The sequence below is a fragment of the Leuciscus leuciscus genome, assembly GCF_965113295.1.
Source record: "Leuciscus leuciscus genome assembly, chromosome: 20".
NCBI lineage: Eukaryota > Metazoa > Chordata > Actinopteri > Cypriniformes > Leuciscidae > Leuciscus > Leuciscus leuciscus.
In genome coordinates this window covers 1866739-1894313 of record NC_138744.1, presented here as the reverse complement: position 1 = coordinate 1894313, position 27575 = coordinate 1866739, and the positions used below count along the sequence as shown (strand labels likewise).

General features: G+C 38.4%; 1 protein-coding gene across 1 annotated transcript in view; it reads right to left on the bottom strand.

Annotated features, from left to right (window-relative positions):
• Positions 1-13168: 13168 nt before the first annotated feature.
• Positions 13169-27575, bottom strand: part of nkd2b (NKD inhibitor of WNT signaling pathway 2b) — a 45002-nt gene continuing 30595 nt past the window's right edge. The window contains exons 4-10 of the mRNA XM_082150782.1: positions 27012-27060; positions 25321-25439; positions 18135-18230; positions 17262-17412; positions 16660-16732; positions 16395-16510; positions 13169-15363 (exon numbers count right to left, since the gene is read on the bottom strand). Coding sequence (XP_082006908.1) covers positions 14846-15363; positions 16395-16510; positions 16660-16732; positions 17262-17412; positions 18135-18230; positions 25321-25439; positions 27012-27060 — 1122 coding nt within the window. The 3' untranslated portion in view covers positions 13169-14845. The remainder of the gene's footprint in view (positions 15364-16394; positions 16511-16659; positions 16733-17261; positions 17413-18134; positions 18231-25320; positions 25440-27011; positions 27061-27575) is intronic.

The window sequence follows — 27575 nt, the reverse complement described above, 5'->3', positions numbered from 1 at the left end:
CTTGCCGCTAAAAACAAACATTCTGGAGGGAAAATATTAAACATTTAGACTCGTAAAGCATGTAAGTTAAATAAACGAGTACCTGGGTCTCACAACTCCGAAAATAGGCGCTATCTGTATAAACAAACCACATATTTGAGCTTTAAACAACTACATTCTTGACTGAAAAACTCTTATAACTACATTTCATGACACAATAACAGTAGTATTTTAGATTTGAAAAAATACTCCTCCATCTTACTGTCGATGGGGCGAGGGGCTGAGCGGAGAAGGATGATGACGCGCGCTCCAGGCTCCACTCCTATTGGTTGTCGCTGGCGAAAGTCGCTCTTCATTTGCATAAAGTTAAACATTTCTCAACTTTGTCGTGTCGCCAGACCAGTCGCCAACAGTCGCGACCGCGCGTGTCGCCGGAAGTCGCCCGCTCCCCATTGAAATGAATGGTATCGTGTCGCTTTGTCGCGTGTAGTGTGAACGCAGCTTTAAACCAGACTGTAGTTTGCGCTGCTGTAGATTGTGTTGGTCATTATGGAGATGATCCGGCTGTGTCTGTATTCTGTAATGTGTGTGTCATCAGCAGATCCAAGCGCTGAACTTTACACTCACAACGCCGCTTTTATTGTGCATTCACGCTAATTTGCCCTGTTTAGTAAATCTGGCCATTATAATGTTACGAAAGATTTCTATTTCAAAATAAAAGCTTTTCTTTTGAACTTTCCATTCATCAAAGAATCCAGAAACCAAATGCATCACGGTTTCCACAATAAACAGAACAACAGTTTTCAACATTGATTGGCAGAAGTTTCAAAAACGTTAAAAAAATCCTATCCTGAGCAGTGAAACACACACCCCCCCCCCCCCCACACACACACACACACACACACACACACACACACACACACACACACACACACAGCACTGAGCCCAGATGAGACCAGATGTCAGGCTCTTTTGTCACATGGATTACAGGAAACACTGGGCAAACACCTGCAGGTGTGCATTCCACACCACACAAAACTCCTCCTGCATATCAGTAAAGACCTGTCTGAGCTTTAGATCAGAGACCACCAGTCAGTGGCGGAATCGCCTCGTTCACCCAAAACCTGTCTGAGCTTTAGATCAGAGACCACCAGTCAGTGGCGGAATCGACTCGTTCACCCAAAACCTGAAAACTGTGTCATAGTTTACTCACACTCATGTCGTTTCAGACCCGCTGAACACATTCATGAATCTTCACTTCATAGTAACAAAAGGACAATCATATCAGACCTCTCTACAACACGTGCGCTGTATATTTCAGGTCAATATCCATGTTAATAATATCTGCTATTCAATCAAACTCTTCCCCTCTGTCGCAGCTCGCAAATCCAGAGACCAGAACCAGTCGCAATGATCAAACCGAAAGCAGGAATTCTATGAAGGATGAGTGAAGAATGACATCGTTTTCATTTTTGGATGAACTACTAATTTTAAACTTATGCTAAAAAAAATTAAATTAAGCCTAAATTTAAGATGTATGGATTGCATTGCACATAACATTTTCATGCATTTGGATTACAGAGTTATTATAACATAAACTAATAAACTTAATATGATAAATATTTGTCAGTCATACATGAAACAGTTAATATGTTAAACTATTAACCTGTTTTAACCAGGTATAAATTTATCTTCAATAAATTAAATATCTTTCTGAATATTGTTTGTTCCACATTTTAACCAGTTTATACTTTTTAACTGAATCAATTTGTTTTAAAAAAAAAACCAGATTTATGCGGATTATAAGCAATTTGAAGAAAAGCATTTTGAAAATAAAACGATTTTTTAAATAAAACCAAATCGATGCACATATTTAATAACAAACTATGCCATGATTGCAGAAACCCGTTTCACTGTATGACTGACACATGTGCATGACATTAAGTTCACTAGTTTCTGTTAATGTCAAACGTTAATGTGTTTATGTGTAATCTGTGTGATTTAAATGGAAATGACTATTTAAATACATAAATCTTAAATTTAGGCCTTAATATTTTTTGAGTGTAATACTCTCTTCACCGTGAGATCATTTCCTTAATGAACGGGTGAAATACAGAGATAAGTCGAGGGATGTGATCTTGAAAGGCAGCGATTAGAGAAGGAAGAGAGGCTAATGACAGCTGTATATATCAAACACCTGGACTGTTAGGCTTAGGGTTAGGCCAGTCTTTCATTTACTGAGGAAAGGACAGAAATTACAGGCCAATGCAAGAAGAATTTATGCAGGACAAACTTGCTAAAGGCTTTGAAACATTCACAGCAAGTGAGTCAGAGATGGATGGACAGGTAGATTTCCACAGTCGAGCTTCAGTCCCGCCGCGTTCAGATGAGAAACACTGTAAATATCTCAGATGGGCGTTTTCTTCAGCTCAGAGAATATGTCAGTGTGGTTTGGAGTAGTTTATGAGAAGCTGTGGACGTGACTCATATGCTGACCTATATGCAAAGTTCAAGCACAGCTGCATTCTAGCAAATTCTCTCTTATAAAGGACAAAGAGAAAAATAAACTACAATTATTGTCTGATGCAAAACTAATACTGTTGTTTGTTCATAATCACTGTGTGCACTAGTAAAAATGATGTTTAAAAAATGATCAAAAACATTAACAAATTTGCATGGGGATATTTTTAAAAAAAAGCTTTCAGATATTTCTGATAAAGGACTATAAAAAAAAAAAAAAATTCTGATGCAAATCTAGGGTGAAGTGTTTGTTCAAATCAATGTAAGCACTAAAATTCATGCTTCAAAAATGATCAAAACTGGGGGATATTAAAAAAAAGTATCGCCTTTCATATGTTTCTGATAAAGGACAAATAGAAAATAAATATTACACAGAAACTAATAGGGTGATGTTTGCTCAAATCATTAGAAAAGTCATGCTTCAAAAACAATCAAAAACATTAATAAGCTTGTAGATATAAAAAAAATTTAATAAAAGAAAGCTGAACCATCGCATTTCTCAAATATTTCTGATAAAGGACAAATAAAAAAAGAAACGACATTTTGACAGTTTCTGATGCAAAATGTGAAGCTCGTGTTTGTTCAAAGCACTAGTAAAAATAATCAAAAACATAAACAAACTTGGGGAGTTTTGAGATATTTAATTTAGACATTATTTTGTTTTAACGATGTTACCGTTATTAGTGATATCAGTAACTTGAATTCCTCTGCACTACTTTTCTATAGATTTTCTGGTACATCTGTTAGACAGACATGCTTGACCTGAGCTCACACTCTTGTGTGTTTGAGTGCCGCTCTAAAAGTGCGGTGCGCAGAGTTAAAACAGCTTCAACTTTTAGAAAATCAAATATCTTTAAGAGAACAACCTAAATTTTCCCTGATATTTAAGCATTTTTTCCATAATCGGACATCGGTTTTGTAATATCGGATTCACTATGACAGTGCACTTTATTTTTTGCACTTTTACAGACTCCTCTATTGATTGATGTATAAGTGTGTTTTGTTTCGTATGCAAGAGGGAGTGAAATTACAGAAATGACAGTTCTGACATAAGTCTTAAATAAAATGGTTCAGTTCAGTGCTGTTGTTATCACTGTGTCAAAAACAGAAATAAAACAATAAATAAAGGTCGGTTTTGCATATTGATTATTAAACATGCAAATAATCGGTATTGGTATCGTTATCGATAAAATCAATATCCGTCAATCTCTAATCTCATTTCCTTTCCGCTGCTTGCAAGAATGAGTTATGTGTGAATAGATCCTAACACTGTTACCTGAATTTGTTTCACATTTAAATATTTAGGGATGCACGATATATATTTTTTATATATATCAATATCAGTAGCGGTTGATATATTTAAATTTTAAATGTTTTACATTTTTAATGCACAAAGAAAATTGTGCCGATATATTAAAGCCGATGAGTATTATTTCCTTCAGCTGAGACACTTTGTTCCTCATAATGGTTGTGAATTGCTTGAAATATGATTGCAATCACTTCAAAAAGGAAAATCTGGTTAAGTGCAACAAGTGCAGCGCAAGTCTGTCATATGGGCTCCATAAAAGTATCATGAGATATGGCTTTCAGTGCCGAGGCTTTAGTTTTTCTAATCAGCCTCTCAAAAACTACATACAAACTTGGAATTAGATTTATTGGCCAATTTATCGGTTATTGTATCAGCTACAGTTTTCATATCAGTGCATTCCTAGAAATATTCAACAGCATGAAAGGAGCATGTATATTTCCACTTGTGGACATTGGGAGATAATGGAAGAGTGTTTCCGGAAACCAGTCCCATGTCGTTTCCAGTAAAGGCTCAGAAATGAGACACGACACGCTCCCTTGAGTTCGTCCTATGTCGTAACATAAAGGCAGGAGGAGTAAAAGAACACCCGTGGGGAGGGATGTAGATTGAGCACGTGGGCGAGGTACTTCCTGTTTTCATTTGGGTTAATTATACTCCTCTCCAGAGGATCGCTCCTATCTCAAGAGGAGTTCTTCAAAACTGAGGCACGAGCAGCACTGCTAATGCAACCAAGCATACAGTACACTAAATAACCAGACGCACAAACCTCCCTCTTAGAAACGATAATTCACATGCCTTTGAACTGATGGAATGTATACCTCGAATGCAATGGAAAACAACGTCTGCCAAATGCAAAATGTACAAGTCATGATGATTGTAGTGTAAATAACAGTGAGGTCAAACTGTTAAAAGCCCATTAGGCTTTAATGGCTCTTAGGGTGACCACCGTCAAACACATCAAATGTGGGACGATTATACGATAAGTTTGTGTGAGACAATGTGGGACATGTTACCAACACTAAAACATAACCTGAAACTGTTATATAATGTCTATCTAACTTAATAAAAACTTTTGTTTTCTGCCTTTCAGCTGATAAAAGTTATTTGTTCTTTAGTCCCCTCCAGAAAATACCATTACATCACAATATAACATAACATGTCTTTATTTTACATTTAAATTCAGCATCACTGAGCCCAAAGGCAGCAGCATCATGCAGATCACTACTTCTGAACCAGTTCTGACCAAGTCCAGCTAAAGTCCAACAAAATAAACAGTGAACAAATAAAATATAAAACAACATGAAATTAGATCATTGAGTATATTAAACTAAAAACTCATATATTTTTTTAGAAAGGATGTGAATTAAAACAACCACAGCAGTCAACAGGTTGATCAATTCTGTTAAATTAACATTTTAATTGACCGAATTATCCATTTGTTTTCTGACAGGGAACACATGGAACGAATCACCGCTCCACATTTTGATTGACAGCCGTCACAACCAACTACTGACCGTGTTTACTCCTTTCCTTTCAACCATTGGATAGGAGTTAAAAAAAAACGGCTGTTGTGTTTGTACTTCTGACGAAGCGCTGATAAATAAAGGTGAAAAGCTACGCCGCAAAATTAACAAATAAAATGTTTTCTTAAAAAGGCAAAAGAACGCATGCACGTTTTCTTAATATGATAATTAGAAACCAATAGGCTGATGAAAATGCGGGACATTTTCTCAATATGCGACGTGCGGGACAAGGGGTGAAAATGATGTGCGGTAAACGCAAAGCGGGACGCGTGGACACCGGCTCTACAAAAGATACTGTACACTTTAGGAGATACCTGTGTGGTTTCAGTTAGAGTCATTAAGATTTGTGTACGTTTTTGAAAGAAGTCTTTTATTCTCATCAAGGCTGAGAAATACAGTAATATTATGAGATATTATTACAATGTAAAATAACTTTTCCACATAAATATATTTAAAAGTGTAATTTATTCCTGTGATCAGAGCTGAATTTTCAGCACCATTACTCCAGTCTTCAGTGTCACATGATCCGTCAGAAATCATTCTAAAATGATGATTTGTTGCAACCAAACAAAACTTGACAAACTTTATAATCAAAAATTAGGGGTACAATGTCACATAATGGCTGTTCTTATGTAAACTAGATCATTTGCACAGTTATCTCTGTAATGGCTCTTTCCTGTTTGGTAAAGTGTTTGTTCAAGTTGGATCCTGTAGAGTTTGGTCTTTATGTGCTAAATGGCAAAAATACACTTGATGATGTTACAGTATGTATGAATACTACAACCACCTCTGACTCTGAGGACTTACAATTTAGAGAGCGAGTCAGTTTGAACAAACTTAAAGATCAATGTTCAGTCACAATGTTAAACATTTTGCGCTCTTAAACAACAGAATACTTATAGTCTCTGCTTATAAAACTGGCTCACGAAATGAAAAAGAAATGACAAACTTAAAGGAACACGCAGACTTTTTGGCACTTTAGCTTATTCACCGTATCCCCCAGAGTTAGATAAGTCCACACATACCCTTCTCCTCTCCGTGCGTGCCGTAACTCTGTCTGACGACCAACCGCTAGCCTAGCTTAGCACAAAGATTATTTTGTCACTTATTGGGAGCAGTATGCTAGCTGGAGCCATTTACCTCCAGTCTTTGTGCTAAGCTAGGCTAGCGGTGGGTGCGTTTTATAAGCAGAGACTATAAGTATAATTTTGGTTGTTTAAGACCGCAAAATGTTTAACATTGTGACTGAACATTGATCTGTTTGTGCGAGCGGCCCGACACGCAAACATTGACTTTGGGCCAGGACTATCCGTTTGTCTAAAACAATGGAGGACGAAGAGAAACCTGTTTGAAAACAGTCACTATTTTTGCAAAGAAACCAAGTTCACCTTTAACTATGAAAAAAAAATCCTTATGAGGCACAAATGCTTGGCTGTGTCCAAACCCTGAATATTTAGTCTGTGGATTTAGTCATTAAACATTTGCTCGATTAACTCTACAGCTCTAAATATGTTCTTTATCGTCAGCTTAGGAAGACTGTCTGAAACTGGTTTCACCTCCACACAAAAGCATGCCTGTGAATTCACAAACGGACTGGCAAAGCAGATTCAAAACCTCTCGTGGTGACCAAGAATATTAAATCTAAAAGTTCATGAAGGGGCATTAGATATCATCTAACGGCTCTGCAATGCTTTCAATGCTTTTTCACACAAAAAAAGTCAAATCAAAGAGAGATGCAAACACACCGCCACCAAAAACTAACGCTCAAGAGGAAAATACTCCAAACTACAGACTAACATTTGTAGAGAGGGCTAGTTTGATGTTTACATGCATATTCCTCCATTCCCAGTCTTCAGCCTTGCCCACACTAAATGTTTTCATTTGAAACTGCATCTTTTTCTCTCCATTTTGATACATTTAAAAAAGTGGATACATTTAAAAAACGCCATTTTCATGTTAGTGTGAACTGTGAAAACTGAGGTATTTGAGAACGATGATGATGTTAAGTCATGTGACGCATATTGAACTAACAGATATGTTTATATAGTTTAAACAATAGTAGTATTGTGCCTGTTATGTGTCATTCACTTTCAAACTGTTGCTAAAGATATGTTACTTTGTACACTCTTCATATCGCAGTCCTGCAAAGATGACAGAAAATGTACTCACAATTACTGTCCTGCAGCAAAACCTGCGCATTGAAGACCAAACATGGTGACTGAGTGCGACCGGGACGCATCAGTGAATATAGTTTGCTAAATAAATGATCCTGCCAGAAGAATAGCGTGAAAAGTTGATGATGTCTGTATCATCTTAGTGAGCTATTATGAGGTTTAACGCATGCGAAGTAAGGAGAATTGAGTGTTTTCTGACGTTTGGAAACCTTTGGAAACGCTAGTGTAGACAGAGAGCGTTTTGAAATGAAAACGGTGTTTTCAGATGTAACAGGATTAATGCAGACGGAGCCTGAAGTGCATTAGTATTCTTGTTGCACTGGCCAGAAGAAGAGCAAGAGGAGGCGGGTGGAGAAAAGCAGCCCATCGTGTCGCCGCCGGCATGGGACGCCCGTCCACTTCTAACTGCACATTGCTAAGCAACTGCTTGAGGAAACAGAGAATTTGTACAGTGATTGGAGAAAAAGATGCAAAGTGGCTCTTGAAACTCTTGAAATCTTATTTCATGCATTGCTTTTTATCATCTGCATGTATGAATCCGTCACTTAGCAAAGTTTCTTGCTGATTTCAGAAGAAGAAAATACATGCAGAACACAAGAAATAAGCAAACAAATGAATAAACGAAGCAGCTTCAGCAGAGAGGAAGATTACCAGTGAATACTGCATTTGCAAAGCTTTATGTGAGTTGCGTTTCTCTGAGTGAAATTGTCTGTAGTGTGTCACAGCAGAGACTGGAAATGAAGGGTGTAACTTAGAAGATCACACACATACAAGATGCAATCTGCATTAACACAGCAGTAAAATGTCCCCACATCACTAAATGATCACTAAAAGGGTTTATAACAGCATTTAAAAAGCTTTGAAAGATGTGAAATGCAACATGAAAAGCACATCTGCATTTAATGCGCCGTGAGATCTGCAGCCATCCATCACTCACTTAACAAGCACTTATAACACATGGCAGCGATTACCTCTCGCTCAACGACACTGAACACAAATAATAATTACCAGAACTTGCATTGCAGTGTCTTTGTATACTTGGAGAACTCACGGACAAAATAACCAGCAATGAACCAATAAATTGATTAATCTGCCAGTGTTTGCTCTTTTTTAAGTAACATTGTCATTGCCTGATGACTCGCACTCTTGGCTGATTAGCAAACATGGTGGTCTCAACATCTGCAGGACCAGAATCAAGCAGTGCCAACTTTCAGTTCTCAAAAATGTGTGAATAATTGAGTGATAAAGAGTGTAAAATAAGTGCATATGCCATCCTGGTCTCTATCAGCATCGGCTATTGAATGATTATTTGATAATTGTGTCAAAAATGAAACACAATCATTTTCAGACAAATCTAGATGCAAACAAGAAATATGAGCCACTTTTATGCGCAAAATGTCCTTTCTTTTAACTCTCTTCTGTGGTTTTCTTCTTCTGACGCTCCTCAAATACACCGGTCAAGATGCAGAGCGAGGGAAAATACTACCTGATTCAATTAGACTCAAATTAGTGTGGAAAGGGAAAAGTCGCTGTGTTTTGTTTGGAGGTCCCGTTCCAAAATTAGTGAACCGTTTTCCCTGTGGATTCAACTCAAGAGGCTTGGAGCTTAATCAAGTGGAAATTGGGGATAGACAGTGGGGGTAGAAGGACAGAATGAGGCAATTGTTCAACTCGCTCTTTGATGTTAATGCAATAAACCCAACAAAAAATATACCAAGCTGTTGCACACAAGTTGAGAAAAATTCAACAGAAATGAATCACGTGCACGATTAGGATAATTATAGGACAATACGGGCTATATGCACAAACAAATCCCAAACATCACGCCTCAGTCGCCGTCCAGCAGAGCATCAGCACTGTAAAGGGATTCTCTTCTCTTCAGACAGGCCATTATGAAGCAGATGTATGTATTGTTATATCTAATCTGTCCTTTTTCTACATAATTCTCCCTTCAGCATCTCAGAGAGCACGCAGACAAACTCCCAGCGCCTCTATTGTGTTGCAGAGCTTTTCTCATGCATGAGTCAGGGCTGCAGATAATCACATTTTCCTAAGAAAGGCTTAGTCGTGCAAAGTAGCGCAAGTGTCTCTGTAAGAGCAAAGGGATGCTTTAACAGGAGCCGTAACATCTTCAGCAAGAGTGCTCTGGGAACCAGTGTAGTGGATTCAGCCCATGCAGACACAGATGTGGAGCAGGAGGTGTGCAGTACTGTGCTAAAGTTTGGACACATTACTATTTTTTATGTTTTTGAAAGAAGTCTCGTGCTCATCAAGCCTGCAGTTATTTGATCAAAAATACTGAAAAAAAAAGGTGAAATATTGGTTTTCTATTTGAATATATTGTAAAATGTAATTTATTCCTGTGATCAAAAGTTGAATATTCATCAGCATCATTACTCCAGTCTTCAGTGTCACATGATCCTTCACAAATCATTCTGATTTATTATCAATGTTGGAAACTGTAGTGCTGCTTAATATTTTATATAACCTGTGATACTTTTTTCAGGATTCGTTGATGAATGAAAATTAAGTTTTTAAAACAGAAATCTTTTTTGAAATATCAAATCATCATATTAGAATGATTTCTGAATGGAGGATCATGTGACACTGAAGACTGGAGTAATGATGCTGAAAATGTAGCTTTGAATCACAGAAAAAAATAAAATAGTAATGCCTTCAAACTTTTGACAGGTACTGTGTGTCTATGTGCTGTACTGTACTGTATTTCATTTTATTTTTCTAAACTGTTTTAATTATTCTTATTTCTTTTTATTATTTTTAATTTCTTCTATGTAAAGCACTTTGAATTGCCATTGTGTATGAAATGTGCTATATAAATAAACTTGCCTTGCCTTGCCTATGTGTGTGTGTGTGTCTATAGGCTATATATATATATATAATATATATATATATATATATATATATATATATATATATATATATATATATATATATATATATATATCACAAGAGGTGCACAAAACTGTAGCAATGAAATGAACATTATTTTACACAATATTTACCCAATATTCACAAATGCATCTGTTAGGCATCTCAAAACCAAATATAATCCGATTAATCAGCCATATATCACTCAAATACATAAAAGCCAAGCTTTATCCCAACATGCATGTGTATGTAATGTCACCACAAAGTTTCCCTTCTAAAATAATACTTTAAACCAGTAGGCTATAAGATACTTTTGATGGTCCTAAGGTCTCAGCAAACCATGCTTTTTTAAAGCAGGGTTTCCTTTGAGCATGATAAAATAATGATAACTTTATATTAAACATGGTATTTGAGATCAAAATGTTCCCATGCTCTTTTCCCCCCATCATTGGCACTTGTTGCACAGTCAGCATGTTGAGTTCGAGATTATCCAGTGGCAGAATCAGAGCTCTCTAACTTACCTTCTTCTTCAGTGTGACTGAGGTGCAGAGCAGCGATGCGTCGCGTCAGTCCCGCGCGTCTCCGTCGCGCTGCGCGTCCGAGCGCTGATGAAGGAATGTGGGTGACCGTGTGAAAGTGGCAACGCTTAACTGGCATTATTTTCTAACTTCCACCCACTCCGAATGGAAACAGCCAGTTGTCAATGGCAGAGGAGGTTCTCTCGCGCTGCACAAAGTAGGAACATTTGCATTTCTCCGACCCTCCCCTCGCTTTTCACGGATGGCATTGTGTGGCGCGGTTGGGGTCCTTATTTGGCCCCCGATTAAATCCTCACTGGCCTGCGCTCAAAAAAAACGACTTATAGTTATAGTTCAAGTCTGACACATCGCGTTAAGACCCAGTATTTACTATATTCTCCTCTGAAATGTGCTGAATGCAACGACACGAGTTTACGAAAAGCTTTACAAAAAAGTTTTGGAGCAACAAGTGTCATCGTAAAAAGGAAAAGACACGTGACACCTCATTTTGAGGATCCTCAGACTGACAGAACCCTCTGATGATGAACATGTCCTTGTCAGAGATCCTCAGATTATATACTGGTATAACTTGATCATAAATCTCAAGTCTTTCCTTTATGATGCGGTTAATGATGGCCGTCTTTAAAGCTCTTGAAGAAACGTAAGGGTTCTTCAGAGAAAAAAAGGTTTCTAGAAAATTCCTTCAGTCTGACGATATGGAATTTCACACGTTTTAGATAGCGATAGTTTTAGATAAAATAGAAGTATAGCTTGTCATGTTTGCAGGACATTTGACGTCAACTACCCAGCTGCATATAAAACTTTGTTTAAAAATATAATAGTATAAAAATGTCAAAATGTATTTTGTATATTTGCAAGTTATAAAAAATAACTTACAAATATAATACAATTGAAAATCCCAATTCAAAAGGCTCCAATATAGCAATATAGAGCTATAATTTCCCGATCTCGCCGCAAGGTGGCGCTGGAGCCCGCAGCATTCAAATCCAGTTAGAATGGTTTGAAGGTAGGCTACTGTTATGTAAAACAAATATGATCATTCTCAGGGTTAGTGATATGATAGGAGCAAACGTACGGTCATCGACACTTGGTAACTCGACCCGTTTGATTCCCACAGAATTAATGAATGACCAAATCATCAAATCATGTGTGTCGTTGATGAGAGCGGTGTGCTATTACTTTACCCAAAGTGATCAGACGTACTATTTTCAACTAATTGTGTTGAAAAAAAAAAACACAGACTTACACTGAAGATACTTGAGGCATATCTATTAGACCGAACTATCACTTGAGACTTGAGGATGATTTGGCAACGTCCTGGAAACAACCCGCAACTTCAAGTTAACATGGAATAACTTCATGTTAACCCACTCATTAACTACGTGTATTTTCTCTTTGATTTATTCAGTCTATGATTATCTCGTTAAAAAAAATATTTTGACAGACATCCAACAAGTCACGTGATTTCAGTAAACGAAGCTTTGTTACGATCTCGAGTCAGTTTTATACATGATTTAACCAAAAAAAGAAACACAAGAAGACCTTCAATTTAATAAAATAGGCTAACACTACAGACATTGCATATAATGGAATCAGATGATTTGTTAATTGCAATAGATTACACTTTCAATAAAAACGTTTCTAAATGGTTTGTAAAAGGTGTTTATATACATGTTGAGGTTGAGTTTTCGTTGCATTTACACCGTTCTGGACAGCCATCGTGTGACGTTTCGAAAGCTTCGAAGCAAGTGAATCTTCTGACGAAGCAAGTGAATCTTTTGACGAAGCAAGTGAATCTTTTGACGAAGCAAGTGAATCTTTTGACGAAGCAAGTGAATCTTCTGACGAAGCAAGTGAATCTTTTGACGAAGTAAGTGAATCTTTTGACGAAGCAAGTGAATCTTTTGACGAAGCAAGTGAATCTTCTGACGAAGCAAGTGAATATTTTGACGAAGCAAGTGAATCTTCTGACGAAGCAAGTGAATCTTTTGACGAAGCAAGTGATTCAGAGATTCGAAAAGCTTCGTTTCTCCCATCACTACTCGCAGTTTGACGTGTCGTTGGTCGGCGTGGTCAATAGGAGAGGGGCGTGGCTAAAGTCTGGGCGAACTTTTGGCGCATGTTTATCAAGTATTCTGTTGGTTGTGCCAGTAGTGCCACTGTCCACTCTAATGAGTAAATTGCCTAAGTAACGAGCAATTATACTTAATTTATATAAAGAATGAAAGGCAGATGTCAAATGCAGTAGATGTATTTTATTAAAATATAAAAACAAATGCATATGTTTAAAACCATGATAAATATGCATATGCGGTATAATCATACAGTAAAATGTTTATATTCATATAGTTTTTATTTTTTAACATAAAGGATATTTTAGCATTCAAACTGGCAGTGGTGATATTTCCTCTGGTAAGAGGGAGACGTTCAGTCCATGGCAGCTCTCCCAACGGAGAAATAGCCTTTTTCTTTTATTTTTAGAAAAGCTACAGAGCAGCACCATTCACCTGAGATCATGTTTGGGAGAAAATACTTGAAGAGAAACACAAAACCACATCCGAGTGACAGACAAAGATCTGTGGCCAAGCAGATCATGATGGCTAAATTATATGATCATTTTATATATGGAGTCATTCCTTCTATGCAGTTCATTTCATGTCCTCATCATATATGTCATAATATACTGGATAAAATCTTAAATATGGGAATCATATTAGTTTCTTTTATTAGAATTAAGTGAACACGGGGGGGGGGGGGGGGGGGGGGGCGTCTAGAGACCCAAGGAAAATGAATATCCATCCAATTATTTAATTTGGTTTGAATAAATATCAATTTTCCTTAGGACTCACATTTAAATGTGAAAATTAAAATATATACATTATATTTGGGGAAAAAATAATATATAGATTTTTATACTGATAATAGATTTATAGGTCTTCAATATTATTTTGCAGCCTGTTTGTCTTCTGTAAAAATCCTTTTAACATTGTAATATTTTTGTGTGCTACTAGTTGGTTTGTGTCCCTCTAAATCATTCCATCCCACTTGATGAAACTACACAAATACAAACATAATCAAAACATGAAGAGAAATTAAGTTGACGTTCTCATGTAAACGGTCAGCAATGACTAATTTAGCTCTATTTTCATATTCTTTCTAATGTGTAAATGATCAGCTTAATAAGTGCCTGAGTTTGACCCGAGCAGATTTCTGAATATCTGATATATTATGCAGTGTTGGGTGTTACGAATGAGCAATAACACGAGTTATGGAATCACTAATCAGGTCAAGTAACTAGTAAAGTAACGCATTACTTTTACATTTACAACAAAATAGCCGAGTTACTTTTTCAAATAAGTAATGCAAGTTACTTTGTCTTCAGTATTCCTCAAAATGAATAACAAACAGTGAAATGCATGAAGTACCAGTGTTGTGCTGAAAGGTTTGTGTGAGCGGCGCCCTCTACTGTACAGGCATGCATGTGCATCTCCTTCAGCCTGAGGATTATTCATTTCACTTTTAGTGTGAAAGGGCCAAAAATATAGCTTTTTTTGTAATTAAAAATCAAACAAGCAAGCCCACCCCAGGAGAGAAAAATGAATGCAAAAGTAACGTAACATTATTTCCCACAAAAAGTAACTAAAAAACACAATTAGTTACTTTTTTTTAGGGAGTAACACAATATTGTAATGCATTACCTTTAAAAGTGACTTTCCCCAACACTGAATATACGCTTTTATATATATATAAACCCTTTGTGAACATCCGTACTGCAGAACAGGAATGAGGGCCTGGAATTCTGCTGTTTGCCTGAAAGCTCTCTTACGTGATCAATGATTCCAGCGAACATAAATCCACAGCTTTATGAAAGCAGAGTTCCCGCTCCATGATTGGTCCCGTGGCAGGGTGCAGTCATGTCTGGTGGTAGTGGTGGTAGTGGTGATGATGATGATGTTCGTGATGATGATGGTGTTCGTGTCGCTGGACCACAGGAAGCATGAAGCCGGCGTTCTGCTCGCGGTCCGGCGCTGGAGAGGGCTGTTTTGAAGGAGACAGGGCTTGTTCTCTGGCTTTGGCTCTCACCCTCTTGCTGTGACTGTGCTGGAGAGGGTGTTGGTGACCCGACGGGGCTTGAGGCTGGTTCTGCTGGGGTAGATGGTACACATCCTGAGCCCCCGTGACGTGCATGGAGGGATAGTAGCCGTGGCACTTGCTGATTTTGGCCGCACCTGCTCCTTTGGACGTCCCCTTGGGGGACCTGATGAACTGGGGCCCGTTGCGCACGCGGGGATCCAGCGCCACACAGTGGTCGGACATGACCTGCGACCGGCGCTGATGGGCCTGTGTCTCGGGCTCATGGGACCGGGAACGACTCTGGTTGTGTGGAGGCCGTGAGGGAGGCTCTTGCTGGGCCGCAGGAGGAGAGGTACCTTTGCAGAAAGAGAACATTAATAATATATACAATTAAATTGTATAGAGGGTCAGCACAATGAAACATAATTAAGAGGATCAGAACAAAATTAAGATATTTATATTTTATAAAAGATCAGCACAATTAACACAAAGAATAATATTTGTATAAAAGATCAGAACAAAATTAAGAAATTATATTTTATAAAAGATCAGCACAATTAACATAATTAAAGAATAATACTTTTATAAAAGATCAGCACAAAATGAAGAAATTATTTTTAATAAAAGATCAGCACAATGAACAATTAAAGAATAATACTTTTAGAAAAGATCAGAACAAAATGAAGAAATTATATTTTATAAAAGATCAGCACAATGAACAATTACATATAAACTTTTTCATAAAGGATCAGAATTCATATTTTTTAAAGGATCAGCAAAATTAACATTTGAACAAATTAAGATATTTATATTTATATTTATATACTTTTTTAAAAGGATCCGAAAATGAACATAATATATTGGATAAAGAAAATGAAGCCTGTTTTTAGGAAAATTTATAAAATGAAATGTAAAATTAGTTTTTGCATAAATTAAAGGCAGCACAACAAAAACTACCATGATGAGGACTTTACAATTAAAATAATATCTCATTGTTTCTTTTGCATTGCAGTCATGAGATTTCTATGAGAAAATGGAGGGGGTGAGTGTAATATATGAAAATAATGTCAAATTAAAAATGTATATAATAAATGAATGTCTTAAGGGTCCTATAATACACTTACACTTATTCACGTGAAATAAAAAATGATTTTAATTTTGTGGTGAAATACGACATTTCCTGGTGGGTTTTGTGAGACTCACCCTTCAATGTTTGTGAAATACAGAAGTAAGGACATTTTGAAGTGAAATATGGCCATGAGATTCTCCCTTCAATCTCTGATCATTTCAAACAGTGCAGGTTTCACTGTGAACAGTGTGATACACAACTCACACAACTCACTCGTGCTTATCTGTGCCATCATGCACATGTTCAGGAAACTCTTACTGTCAAATCTGGAGGTGTAGTTCTCTATTCCAGCCAGATCCAGGTAATGATTTCTTCTTTCTGTGTTCTCATCCACGCAATAGTGATTCCTCTCGTGAGCTTCAGCGGGCTGACCTCTGTAACGTCACAAAAAACATCCATCACATGCACATACGGACATATATACGGCATAACATCTACACAGTATAGTGACGTTTCAGCACAGTCTAATCATGCATGTTAGATAACATTATTAACAAAGCCCCACGCAACATTGGCTGGTCACCTGATGTGTGTGTGCTGCCGTCTCTCCTCCGTGTGAGCCGACTCGATGCGACTCAAGCGACTCGCATCTCTCTCTGAAGAGGGAGCAAAGAAAGTTAGGCACAAACTAAGTGAACTTATGGTTGCTTTGAATGTGTCTCATTCGATCATAAATTAAAGCGTGAACTATTTTGTTGGATAATAGTTTGACTGATTCATTCATTTGTACATTTAGACAGAAACCAAAAGTACAATAAAACCTGCAGTAATAAAACAAAGTAAACAATGAGTAAATAAACAAGAAAATAAATAAAACTGCGATTAATATGGCGATATCACTCCCTGCAATAATATTGTAATCTCACAGGCTGACGACAGGACGATATGACTATAGACCATATCGCCCAACACTAACACCCATAAATTATAGTGTGCACAAAAATATGAACTGTTTTTTGTTGTATTTCCAGCTGAAAGAACAATATTTACATTTATGCATTTGGAAGATGCTTTTATCCAAAGCGACTTGCATTGCATTCGAGGTATGCATTTGATCAGTTCATGCATTCCGACTGAACCCATGATATTTGGTTATATTTGCATGTGTGTTTTGCAGAGTCCCACCGGTTCCGGCGTGTGTCCCGTCCCTCCTGCGAGATCCAGGTTCTGGAGAGACCGTCAGTTTGACTCGGAGGGTCTTCTGTTTGCTTTTACACGAGTGATTGACGGAGGCATCCACCACGTCATAGATAGTGTGCATCAGACTGGACATGTCCTAACACACCACACACACCACACATCATGAATGCATTCTTTTTCTCATGCATTTTAATGAATTTCAGCAGCTGAACGTGTATTAGCAAGTTTGTTTACGGCAGGCTGGTTCATAATCACTGATCTGCACATATTTACAGGTTACAGAATTAATACTGCATGAACAAGCATGTACAACACACTAGTGTACATGCAATGCACTTGTGTACATGCAACGCACTAGTGCACATGCAACACACTTGTGTACATGCAACGCACTAGTGCACATGCAACACACTAGTGCACACGCAACACACTAGTGCACACGCAGCACACTAGTGCACACGCAACACACTAGTGCACACGCAACACACTAGTGCACACGCAGCACACTAGTGCACACGCAGCACACTAGTGCACACGCAGCACACTAGTGCACACGCAGCACACTAGTGCACATCCAACACAATAGTGCACACGCGCAACACAATAGTGCACACGCGCAACACACTAGTGCACACGCTAGTGCACACGCAACACACTAGTGCACACGCAACACACTAGTGCACACGCTAGTGCACACGCAACACACTAGTGCACGCGCTAGTGCACACCCAACACACTAGTGCACACGCAACACACTAGTGCACACGCTAGTGCACACACAACACACTAGTGCACATGCAACGCTGCTGCTTCACTTAATGCTGCTAAATTGAAATACATAAAATGCTGATATTTTACCTCCTTCGTGACTTTTCCGCTGTTGTCAAAATCGTAGAGGGTAAAGACCCACTCCTGCCTGTTGTCATCAACCAGCGACACGTTACACTCCAGATCCTGAGAGATCAGAACACACACACACGTGCAGTTACACACATGACCAGCAGGAGGCTGTCAACTACTGTCACTGATCAATCATTCACTCAAAACTGAAAACGGGACAATGCAGAATAACATCACTGCACAGGTAAAAACCTGATAAATATAAATAAAATATAAATATAGGATCACAATAGGTTAAAAACAAACTAAATGAAAATTAGACATGTTGAAGATGAAGCACTAAAATTAGTATCAGTAATAAAAATAAAAAAACGGAACTAAAAATGAAATAAAGAAAAATGAAACCTAAATAGTATTATTTAATTTTTTTTAAAGAACAAAAATGACAAAAGCACATAAATGACAAAAAATAAAAATAAACAAATAAATAAAACTGAAAAAAATTAAATAAAAAGTTTTACTATATGTAAAACAGAAGCTTCATCATTTCTTTTTGCACAGAATCTCAAGCCTATTAGTGATCCAACGCTGCATACTCTTAAAGGTTACGTCCGTGGATCACGGCTGAACGCGTCTTCTCCACACTCATTTACAAACAAACTTATAATATAAATTAGTATTAATATTGATAGCATCACTGGTAGCTTCGTTGCTAACTCACTGTCCATCTGTTAAAATGGCGAATATATCAGATGTAAGTAGTCTACCGCTTGGTGCAGGTGAGGACACATTTGAGCTTCACGCACTGCAGTCTGAGCTGGAAGCTGTTGAGAAACAGATCCACAACCTTTTATTGAGACAGGCCGAGCTGAGAGACCGGTGTTTGGCTCTTGAAACATCACGCGCCGACGCACACAAATCAGTGTTTAACGTTACTAACCCGCTGACTCCGACCGCGTCTACTCCGTGCGTTCCTCAGCATCGGTCGCAATCAGCCATGGTCTCGTTCACTCCGGCTCCAACACGCCACCATGAAGCCTGGGTGGTTCCGCAGCGGAAGACGCGAGTCAGGTTTAGACCAAGACTTTCTCCGACCCTCCCGGTTTTCGAGTTATCGACACAAAACCGCTTCTCCCCTCTACGCGAAACAGAACGCGATGCTGTGATCATCGGCGATTCCATCGTTCGGCACGTACACGCTACGTTAGGTAAAAGTAAGGTGCAAAGTCACTGCTTCCCTGGTGCTCGTGTTTCTGAAATCGCTGCTCGCGTTCCCGAGATCCTGAACGGTGACGAGCGCGTCGGAACTGTGGTCCTGCACGCGGGAGTGAACGACATCAGGCTGCGCCAGAGGGAGATTCTGAAGAAAGACTTCAGGAATCTGATCGATACGGTACGCAGCACATCGCCTGAAACAACGATCATTGTGTCAGGACCGCTTCCCACGTACCGACTAGGGCATGAAAAGTTCAGCAGATTATTTGCGCTAAATGAATGGTTAATGTCATGGTGCAATGAGCAGAAACTGCTCTTTGTAAATAATTGGAATCTGTTTTGGGAGCGTCCTAGGCTTTTCCGTGCTGATGGCTTACACCCAAGCAGATTCGGAGCGGATCTTCTGTCAGATAACATCTCCAAAATGTTAAATACCCTTTGACTAGTAACCAAAAGTCCAAATCATAGTCTTTGCTGCACCAATTCAACTGATATAAATACTAGTGTAGAACATTGCATAGAAACCGTGTCTATTCCTCGTTTAGTGAGATCAAATAATAAATCTAATGCAGGATCTAGGAAAAATCTAATTGTTATTAAAACAGAAAATGTTGCTATTAGTAAACAAAAACTATTTCTAAAGCTAGGTCTTCTAAACATTAGATCACTCACACCTAAGGCAGTTATTGTAAATGAAATAGTCACAGATAATAGCTTCGATGTACTTTGCCTTACTGAAACCTGGCTTAAACCAAATGATTATTTCGGTATTAATGAGTCTACTCCTCCTGGATACTGTTATAAGCATGAGCCCCGTCTGATTGGCCGTGGCGGAGGTGTTGCAACCATTTATAAAGATATTCTAAATGTTACTCAGAAAACGGGTTATAAGTTTATTTCATTTGAAGTACTTGTACTAAATGTTACGCTCTTAGATGTTAGAAAAACATCCCTATTATCTCTAGCCTTGGCTACCGTATATAGACCGCCAGGGCCTTACGCTGATTTCCTAAAAGAGTTTGCAGATTTTCTCTCAGACCTATTAGTCAATGTCGATAAAGCATTAATTGTTGGAGATTTTAACATACACGTAGATAATCCAAATGATGCGTTAGGAGCTGCGTTTACAGATTTATTAAATTCATTTGGGGTCAAGCAAAACGTCACCGGACCAACTCATCGTCTTAATCATACACTCGATTTAATTATATCACACGGAACCGATCCAACCGATATAGATATCATTCCACAAAGTGATGAAGTCACTGATCACTACATGGTAACTTGCATATTACGTACTGCTGTAATATGTCATGCGGCGTCGCGTTATCAACCAGGCAGAACAATCCTCCCATCCACCATAGATAATTTCTCAAATTGCTTATCTAATCTGTCTCAGCTGCTGCCTGAACCCAAACAAACAGATGAACTAGAAGAACTAACTAGCACTATGAGCACCATTCTCTCTAGAACATTGGATGTGGTTGCACCTATTAAATTAAAAAAGGTCAGAGAGAAAAATAAAGCACCATGGTATAACAATACTACGCATGTTTTAAAGAGAGAAACCCGTATTTTAGAGCGTAAATGGAAACAAACTAATTTAGAGGTCTTTAGAATCGCGTGGAAAGACAGTATGTCACGTTATAAAGAGGCCCTAAAAGCTGCCAGGGCTGAGTACCTCCGCAAACTAATAGAAAACAACCAAAACAATCCAAGGTTTCTATTTAACACCGTGGCTAGACTAACAAATAAACAGACGTCACCCGAACAAAATATCCCGTTACAGTTTAGTAGTAATGATTTCATGAACTTCTTCACTGAGAAAATAGAAAGCATCAGAACCACAATTATAAACGTTCAATCTTCAATCGCGCCTTACAATTCAGCTTCAATTATCACCCCGAAAGAACAATTACAGTGCTTTACAACTATAGAACAAAAAGAGTTAAATAAACTTATCACTTCATCTAAAACAACAACATGTTTATTAGATCCTATACCAACTAAACTACTGAAAGAAGTGTTATCTGTAGTGGAAGAGCCTCTCCTCAATATTATTAACTCGTCTTTATCTTTAGGTCATGTTCCAAGAACATTTAAACTGGCAGTTATAAAACCTCTCATTAAGAAACCACAATTAGATCATAATAATCTAGCAAATTATAGACCCATTTCAAATCTTCCATTTATGTCTAAAATATTAGAAAAAGTGGTGTCCGCTCAACTGGGCTCTTTCTTGCAACAAAATGATATCTATGAAAAGTTTCAGTCTGGATTCAGACCGCATCATAGCACTGAAACTGCGCTCGTTAAAATCACAAATGATTTACTTTTAGCTTCTGACCAAGGCTGTATCTCAATACTAGTTTTACTTGATCTTAGTGCTGCGTTCGATACTATAGATCACACAATACTCTTAGATCGACTACAAAATGATACTGGTGTTCAAGGACAAGCACTAAGCTGGTTCAAATCATACCTATCTGACCGCTACCATTTTGTCTATTTAAATGGAGAAAAATCGATCATAACTCCAGTAAACTATGGAGTGCCGCAGGGATCTGTATTAGGCCCTCTGTTATTTTCAATATATATGATGCCACTTGGAAATATTATAAGGAAACATGGAATTAGTTTCCATTGTTATGCTGATGACACTCAAATATATATTTCATCACGGCCGGATGAAAACGCTACATTTTCCAAATTGACAGAGTGTGTTAAAGATATAAAAGATTGGATGACGCGTAATTTTCTTTTATTAAATCCAGACAAGACAGAGGTAATACTTATCGGTTCAAAAAACCGCCCACAAAACCTCGCACAATACAACTTTAACATCATAGGATGTCCTGTTACTTTATCCTCTACAGTAAAAGACCTGGGTGTTATACTCGATTGCAACCTGTCTTTTGAAAATCATATTTCTTATGTTACAAAAACAGCCTTTTTCCACCTTAGAAACATTGCTAAGCTACGTAATATGCTATCAGTTTCTGATGCAGAAAAGTTAGTTCATGCATTCATGACCTCGAGACTGGATTACTGTAATGCTTTATTAGCTGGTTGTCCTGCATCCTCAATAAACAAGCTACAGTTAGTCCAAAATGCCGCCGCTAGAGTTCTTACGAGATCAAGAAAATATGATCATATAACACCGATTTTATCATCACTGCATTGGTTACCTATAAAGTTCCGTATTAATTACAAGGTATTGCTACTGACTTATAAAGCCCTAAACGGCTTAGCTCCAGTCTATTTAACGGATCTTCTATCGCCCTATAATCCATCGCGCTCTTTGAGATCACTAAATTCAAGGCTTTTGGTCATACCTAGGATATCCAGAACCACCAAAGGAGGGAGAGCATTTTCACATTTGGCTCCAAAACTCTGGAATAGTCTTCCTGATACTGTTCGTTGCTCAGACTCGCTCTCCCAGTTTAAAACTAGATTAAAGTCGCATCTCTTCAGCCAGGCATTCATATAATCCTACAGTTCAAACTACAATCCGGCCTCTATCCAATGCCAGAGGAGAACTGGCCCCCGACTGAGCCTGGGTTCTCCCAAGGTTTTTTTTTTTTTTTTTTTTTTTTTTTTTTTTCATTAAGGCACCTGATGGAGTTTTAGGACACCATTAGGTCACTTGATGGAGTTTTTCGGTTCCTTGCCACTGTTGCCTTTGGCTTGCTCAGTTGGGGATATTTTGGGGATATTTAATTTAATTTTATCAATCAATAAATTCCTCTTGAAACAAACTTTGTTGTATTATTTTAATTTAATACTGTGAAGCTGCTTTGATGCAATCTGTATTGTGAAAAGCGCTATACAAATAAACTTGACTTGACTTGACTTGACAGAATAAACAAAGTCGTACAGATATGGAACAACATGAGGGGGAGTAAATTATGACAGAATGCTTATTTATGGTTATATTATTATTTTGATGAGGAAAACATGTAATCGACAGGTATTATGTTTCAGGTCAGCTCTTAAAATGCAACTGGAGCTGTTCAGAGAGGATGTACAGTTTTCACCACGATTCTCAGTTACAGCTTTCGGCAGGAGCTGTAATTCATGGGTGTCTGGTAAGAAGGATGATGATTGGACGAGCACACGTCTGGAGATTCTGCGGGCGTCTGAGCAAGCGAACTCTTACAACATCAGAATGGATGGTGAGGTAAAGCAGGAAGACTTTCCTCCATGATTTCAGGCCTTTGGCAATGCACTGGGATATCACTGATGTGTCTCATTCGCTCTGCACTATTGGAGCGTGAGGCAAGCAGGACGAGGCCGAGAGCCGGTGACTGATAATGAGCGTCACCTGTGCGTCTCGTATCTCTCACGGAGGAGCTTCGGAAGCATAAAAGGAGGAGCGATGACAGTGAAGGAAGAGAGAGGACCAGGCCTGGACTGTTTCTGTTATGTTTTGTCTATGTGTGCGCAGCAGTCGTCCGTGAGGCGCTGCCGTTTATACATTCATTTAGTTTATTTTGAGATTAAAGGTGAACTAAGTAACTTTTTTTACCTTAACTGAACAGCTTCGGAGTCATTGGAATGGTTATATTACTTATTTCGGGTTGAATGGTGGTCGTTTCGCACCCCCCTGGTGCCCGTGAGCGGAAAATACGCACTTGCAACTTTGAGCCGGCGGGCCGCCGGCCGCCGCGTCAGGAAGTCTCGTGATGTAAACAATTGCTTTACGGCCAAAAGAAAGCTGCTAAAATGCTGTCATTATTGCGCTCCCTCACGCTGTCCGAACCCGAATGAAGAAGACGTTTTAAAGAACGTCCCATCTGCTTTGATGTCGTTGATCTATAGCCTCTGGTGTCTGAGAATCAACAACGAGTTTTTACGACAGTGTTGTCAAATATCTATTCCGAAGCTGTGGGGGGAGCTCTAGAGAGAAACCTGCGAGCAAAAAGCGAGAATACAGCGAAGAAGTCCCGAAGTTACTGCTGCTTTAAAGGTGTTGAACGTTCGCCGGTTCCCGCCTCCTTCTTCCCCGAACAACATACTTCATTACAGAGCGTTTTTACAGTGAAAACAGAAATACAGTTCTGTGTTATTGTCATTTAAAGGGGTCCTATCATGCTTTTAGACATTTTCACCTTTCATTAGTGTGTAATGTTGCTGTTTGAGCATGAAAAACGTTTGCAAAGTTACAAAGTCGCTCCAGCGGGAGTTATTCACTTTATCAGTGTCACTGTTTCTGAACTCCCTGAAACGCCTCCATTGGAGTTTTCTTCCGGGAACAAATGCGTCCCAATATTCCTCATTTAAATAATTCCCATCCCCAGGGCATATGCTAAATATAGGGGCGGGGCCTGGTTGAGTTAGTTAGTAGTGTGTTGAAACTGGCGGTTATGGTAAGGGGCGGGACATTTCCCAAACACACTCAAAGCCCTCGGCCAATCACAACACACTGATCCAGCCGACCAATCAGAGCACATTGTGCTTTTCAGAAGGAGGGACTTCATAGAGACAGGAACTAAACAGAGCGTTACTGACAGACTGGGAAGAGAGGAGCTGCAACTATGTCAAATATATGAAAAATAATGTGTTTTTTTAACATTAAAGCATGAAAACCTTAATCAAGACTTTGAAAAAGGAGATCACATTCTCTAATGTGAGAATGTAATGGGTTAAAGAAAAGATGATAGACTATTTAGGTTGTGTGTGTGTGGGTGTGGGTGTGTGTGTGTGTGTGTGAGTGATGAAACTAGCAACACTACTAACCTAACTATTTTGTACAATAACAATTCCTCAGTTTTTTTTGTCTTTGTTTCAAAATATGTAAAATACAGTTAATTATCACTGTTTTCACTTGAATAAAAAAAAAATTAAAAATGTATTTGTGTATTTTGTGCATATTTGAGTGTTCCAGTCATATCAATTATAAAACTTCATAGTTATATAATCACAAAGGTGCCCTCCATTAATGATGTCACTGCATTCAGCTTCTGTTTGCTGCTTGGTGTGAACTTACATTCAGACTGATGCGCTTCTTCCCCTTGCAGGTCTCCTTCAGGTCTCTCTCTCCATCTTCAGACGGCAGATACTGAAGAAAACTCTCACATCCTTCGGCCTTTTCTGGAGGCAAAACCACTAAACACACACACACACAAATACAGTGAGTACACTACACTGAGTTCCAGTACAAATATCTAAACATTCTTATATCAAGATGCATTTACTTGAGAAGCAGAATGTTTTAAAGGGTTAGTTCACCCAAAAATGAGAATTCTGTCATTAATGACTCGCCCTCATGTCGTTCCAAACCCGTAAGACCGAACACAAAGCTTTCTGTCCCTCCATTGACGGCGACGCAACTACCACTGACGCTTCAGAAAGTTCATAAAGAGATCGTAAAACTAATCCACATGAACTGAGCGGTTTAGTCCAAATTTTCTGAAGAGACTCGATCGGTTTCTGAACTTTCTGAAGCGTCAGTGGTAGTTGCGTCGCCGTCAATGGAGGGACAGAAAGCTCTCAGATTTCATTAAAAAGATCTTCATTTGTGTTCTGGAGATGAACGAAAGTCTTACGGGTTTGGAACGACATGACGGCGAGTCATTAATGACAGAATTTTCAGGTTGAAAATGTATGGGGTGAACTGTCCCTTTAACAAATTACCTGATAAATCAAAATGAAGTGAGTTTATCACTTATTAATAAATAAATACAAAAAGAAATATCTGTCAATGGGGTCAGAAAAGTCCATTTGTTTTCTTTTGAATGAACCGTCAGGTTGTGTTTGTGTTGTAAAGAAATGAGACGCCTACCCGCAGATAAATGAGGCCTACGATGAATCAGATGCAATTAGAAATATAAAACCAGTTCTAATTGAAAGAAAACAAGTTGACAAAAAGATTGAACCCAATATTGGGTGATAATATAGTATAATGAGTGATTTATACGCTATTTTTTGTAGGCCGGTCATTTTTGACCGGGAACACCACAAGTGTAGTAACAAGGTGACAAACCCCAAAAAACATTTGAGAAGTAGTTATACCCTTTGTGAACAAAGTCAATAAGTTTCAGTCCAATGCGATGACATTAACTAGTATTTTTGGGGGAAAAGAACATTTTCTCCGGGTCACAATGACCCGAACACAACTTGAGGGCTAAGCAGATTTTTCAGACCCCACTGCCAGATATTTGTTCTTGTTGTAGAATCAACATGAAATCAAAACTGACAATTCTTATTTTTTATGAAAAATTGCAGTATTTATTCTAAATTATTTATTTGTGCACATCATTATTATTATTTTTTTTAAATCATGAGCCTCATAATCTTGAATCAAAATAACTTCCTCTCTCTCTTGCAGCTCTTCTCTTCTCAGATCTGATGATGTGTTTTAATGGCTTGGGGGCGGGGCAACCTGTCACTCACATGAGATCGACCAATAGCAAACCACAACCATCCCATCAATTCCCCACTGACAAAATCAAGTCTCACCCAGATTTGTTCTTGTTCAAGGAGCCGTTTCACTCAGATATACATCACAAAGATGATCGCAACTTGTTTCATAACCACTTTAAGCGGTTTAAAAATAAGTCTCTCAGAAAACAAGACACCTTATCTTGTCATTTTACATCTCCAGTCTCATTATAAGAATGTTTATAAGATATGTGTACGGGAAAAGAAGCCAGAAATATTCAAACAGTGAATACACACCCTGTAGAGGGCAGCGGTGTCCGTCCTTCAGCTCACAGTTCTGCAGCTCCTGGAGGAGAAACACACAGATCAACAGAGGTGTTAGTTCAATATCCAGCCCAGAAACCTCCTCCATCTGAAGCATTTCCTCCTCAGGGACGGAAAAACCATGATAGCGCCACAAAAGATTAAATCTCACGGTGAAATACCTTCCACCTCGGACCCAAAAGCAACAGAGAGAAGCAGTTGAGTTCCTGAAGTAAAAAGATAATCCTATTTATTATTATACTATTAGTTATGCCGGTTCGCTGTGCTGTGTTGTAATAGCGCTGACCAGATTCACATTTGTTCATTCGACAGGCAGACAGTGCATTCAAGGCACACATTTGATCAGTTCATGCAAACGTATGATAGAAATACTTGCATATTTGCCATATTATGTCTCATCTACCATGTTTCCTTTTCTCTGATGATTTGAGAGATTATCATAAACAGATAAATGTGGGGGTTAAATCCAGGAATATGCCTGACAATGAGACCGAAACGGATGAGACTGAGGCCTGTCATAAACACACCATCAGAAAC